This window comes from Lactuca serriola, chromosome 4, assembly GCF_051521515.1.
Source record: "Lactuca serriola cultivar US96UC23 chromosome 4, Lser_US96UC23_V15, whole genome shotgun sequence".
NCBI lineage: Eukaryota > Viridiplantae > Streptophyta > Magnoliopsida > Asterales > Asteraceae > Lactuca > Lactuca serriola.
Genome location: NC_136411.1, coordinates 78,744,489 through 78,747,698, shown reverse-complemented (window position 1 = coordinate 78,747,698; position 3,210 = coordinate 78,744,489). Strand labels below are relative to the sequence as shown.

At 32.2% G+C, this 3,210-nt stretch overlaps 1 protein-coding gene across 1 annotated transcript; it reads left to right on the top strand.

The window, feature by feature from the left end:
* The first annotated feature begins 929 nt into the window (after positions 1 to 929).
* LOC145101959 (POLLEN-EXPRESSED TRANSCRIPTION FACTOR 2) lies at positions 930 to 2,717 on the top strand. Its single transcript, XM_079039270.1, has one exon. The coding sequence runs from the start codon at positions 1,022 to 1,024 to the stop codon at positions 2,636 to 2,638; it is 1,617 nt and encodes a 538-aa protein (XP_078895396.1). The 5' UTR covers positions 930 to 1,021; the 3' UTR covers positions 2,639 to 2,717.
* Positions 2,718 to 3,210: the final 493 nt, after the last annotated feature.

Here is a 3,210-nt window from a genome sequence, read left to right as displayed (position 1 = left end):
GTTTTTTCGTCTTAGTTAAAAAAACACGACATTATGTCATGTGTATTTGTGTTATATAAAACTGTCATATCGTATCGTGTCAGACAAAAACACGACACGATAGTCTGATTTTGCCAGCCCTAGAGTAGTGTAACATGGAAAGCAAATGATTTTAAATGTACGTTACATACCTTCTTTTTTCCCGATTCCACATGGCTAGGGTTGGGAATGAGAAAGAAAAGAAGAAACATGCGTTAACATTTGAAAACTTAGTGTAATGTGAAAAGCATTTATGACAACAATCAGGAACAAAAGATACAAAACATTTGAAAAAATTAAAAAAAAAAATACTGAAAAATAATAAAGAATCAAAATTCCCTTAAACAACTTTTTCAAACAAAAAAATAATTTTTTAATTTTTTCTTTAATATGGTGTTATACTTAATTAAAAAATATATTAATTTAAGTAACTTGAATAAAAAACTATATCTTATCATATTCTCTCCTAGCTAAACTGACAATAAAAGATCACTTCCATCATGATTTTTCTCTCCAAAATATGAGTACTCTAACACTACACGTAATTAGGGTGTTTGACAACGAACATTTTAAAGCTTCTGGTTTTAGATTTTAACAAAAAAACTTCGTTTAGGAATAAAAATATTTAGTTTTTAGTTTAAATAAAAAATTTTAAATTTAAAAATATTTCATATAACATTAAAAAAAACTATTGAGGTTTTAAAATCAATTTCTATAATTTCCTTTAAAAATATATTTATATATTTATTGTTTTAAACAATTATTTTTTTATATAATTTTATATATTTTATAAGTTTCTAACAATTTTTACCAAACATTCATCTACCGATTTTAATTACCAAGTATTCATTACCAATTTTTACCAAAAATTAAAATTAAATAGAAGGGCTTTTGTTTAGTTTAGCCCAAAATTCAAACAATCTAAACCCTTTTTCTCCTTCTCCTTGGTCGGCAAACAAACCCCACGCCCGCTGCGTCGACGCTTCCAACCGTCTTCAGTTTCATGGGTTCTTGCAAGAATTGCAAATCGAAAAACCTAAATGTCGACACTGTCACCGGGAATCTTGAATGCTCTTCATGCGGCGTCGTCCAAGATTTCGACAACTATGAACAACAAACCTTCAACGCCGACGGAATAATCGGCACCAACGTCCGATTAGGCACTTCTGGATCCCGGTATGATTACTCTTATCGTGAAACCAAGATCTACTTAGCTCAAAAAGTCGTCTCAGATATATTATACAAACTTGATTTAGAAAATCGTGTCGATGAGGTTAACAACATGATAAAGATCATAACCGAAGAAGAATACGGTTCAGGAAATTGGTTCAATGTCCTCGTCGGCGCCTGTATATACGTCGTGATGCGAAAAGCAAACAAGTGGTTACCTTTAACGAGCGTATGCGAAACCGTTGGTTGCGATAACTATGAGTTAGGTCGAATGGTATATCGCGTTATCGATCACCTTGATTTGAAATTGCCGGACTTTGATATAGTGGGGTTGTTCGATCGAGTGATGAAAGAGCTTCTTGGGGGGAAGGGTAACATCGGGAAGGATAAAATTGGAAGAATGGTGAAACAAGGGATTTTCTTGATTCAATGTATGATTAAGTGGTATGTGACAACAGGGAGGAGACCGGTGCCTGTAGTGGTGGCTGTGATTGTTTTCGTTTGTCAACTTAATGATGTTGTCGATGTTGATTTTGAAGATTTAGCTTCTCAATTGAACGTGGTGGTTGCAACCTGCAAGTTAAGGTACAATGAACTGTTGAAGAAGTTAGTGGAGGTTGCAAGAATTCGTCTTCCATGGGGGAATGATGTTAATGTCAAGAACATCATGAAGAACGCCCCTATAGTTATTCAATACATGGAGATGAAATCAATGTCTAATCCCACAAACAAAACCAAGAATTTGGAGGAAGTAGGTGCAGATTTGGATTGTTTAGTCAGTGATTGTTTGAATAAAGATGGACGATATTTTGTTCAAGATTTTGAGTTTGATGATAATAATAATAATAATGATAAATCACGGGGTTCAATCGATTGGGAAGTTGAAGATTTGGAGAAGCTTAACATTTCACCCGAATGTTTATCCACTATTTACTTGAAATACTTGAATGAATATTGTAAAATGAAGTCATCAATGGCGACACTAGAGAATAGGAATGAAAAAAGAAGTGAAAGATATGATTTTTTAATGGATGGGGCTGACTATTGGAGTGGGAATTCTGAATTAAGCAAGAAGCTTTTTCTTGATAAAATATTGGAAAAAGATGTTGGTTTGAATGCTATGCCTAAATCTTTCATTGATGGATGTTTGAAAATACAAAAAAGAAAAAAGAAGATCAAGGCTGCTAAGATAAGAATTGAGAAGATAAGGCGTCCACCAATCGAAGAAAATGGTTTAGATGAAAGTGGTCAAAGTGGTCAAAGTCAACAATTTGTAAAAATTCCTGTGAATTCAAGAAAGAGAAAACGAAAGGTGAAGAAAGTTGATATTGATTGGGAAGATTTTGTTATTGAAACATTGTTGCTTCATGAAGTGAAGGAAGAGGAAATAGAGAAAGGGTATTATAATACTTTGTTGGATCTTCATGTCTTCAACTCTGGTATACCTTAATCATTTTTTTTTTTTGTGAAAGTAGAATGTTGTAATTAAAAAGACAAATATCATGCTTTATTAAACAAATATTTCTATCTGAGGTACATTTCTCACACTTTTATAACTAAAATCGACAATCCCCCTTTTAGGTAATAAATTTGGATTGCTTGATATTTCATCAAATATCAACGTACATTGTAGTTCTTGGTTGATTTGAATTTTTTTGCCACATAGGTGTCCAACTCATCAACTTGGAACATACGATCATTTTCTTCTATGGATTGAAATAGTGTGCGTGAATACGACAAAATGACCATTTTACCCTTACATTCTAACAAAAGGGTTTTCACATATTTATGAATTTTGACTATTAATTCATTAACATGAGAGGAGTTGGAAGCAAAAAAAGAAGGCAAATAAGTAAAGGCTGTAGTATTGCTGAATAGAAATCACATTTTTTTTTGCCCTATCAAATTCTAACTCTGTTATAATTATCCGTATATGATTTAGGTTTACATGTATGTACTTTTACTTTTTTTACATTTACATGTACATGAAAAGTTTGATGGAAATGTAGTATTGAATTTCAA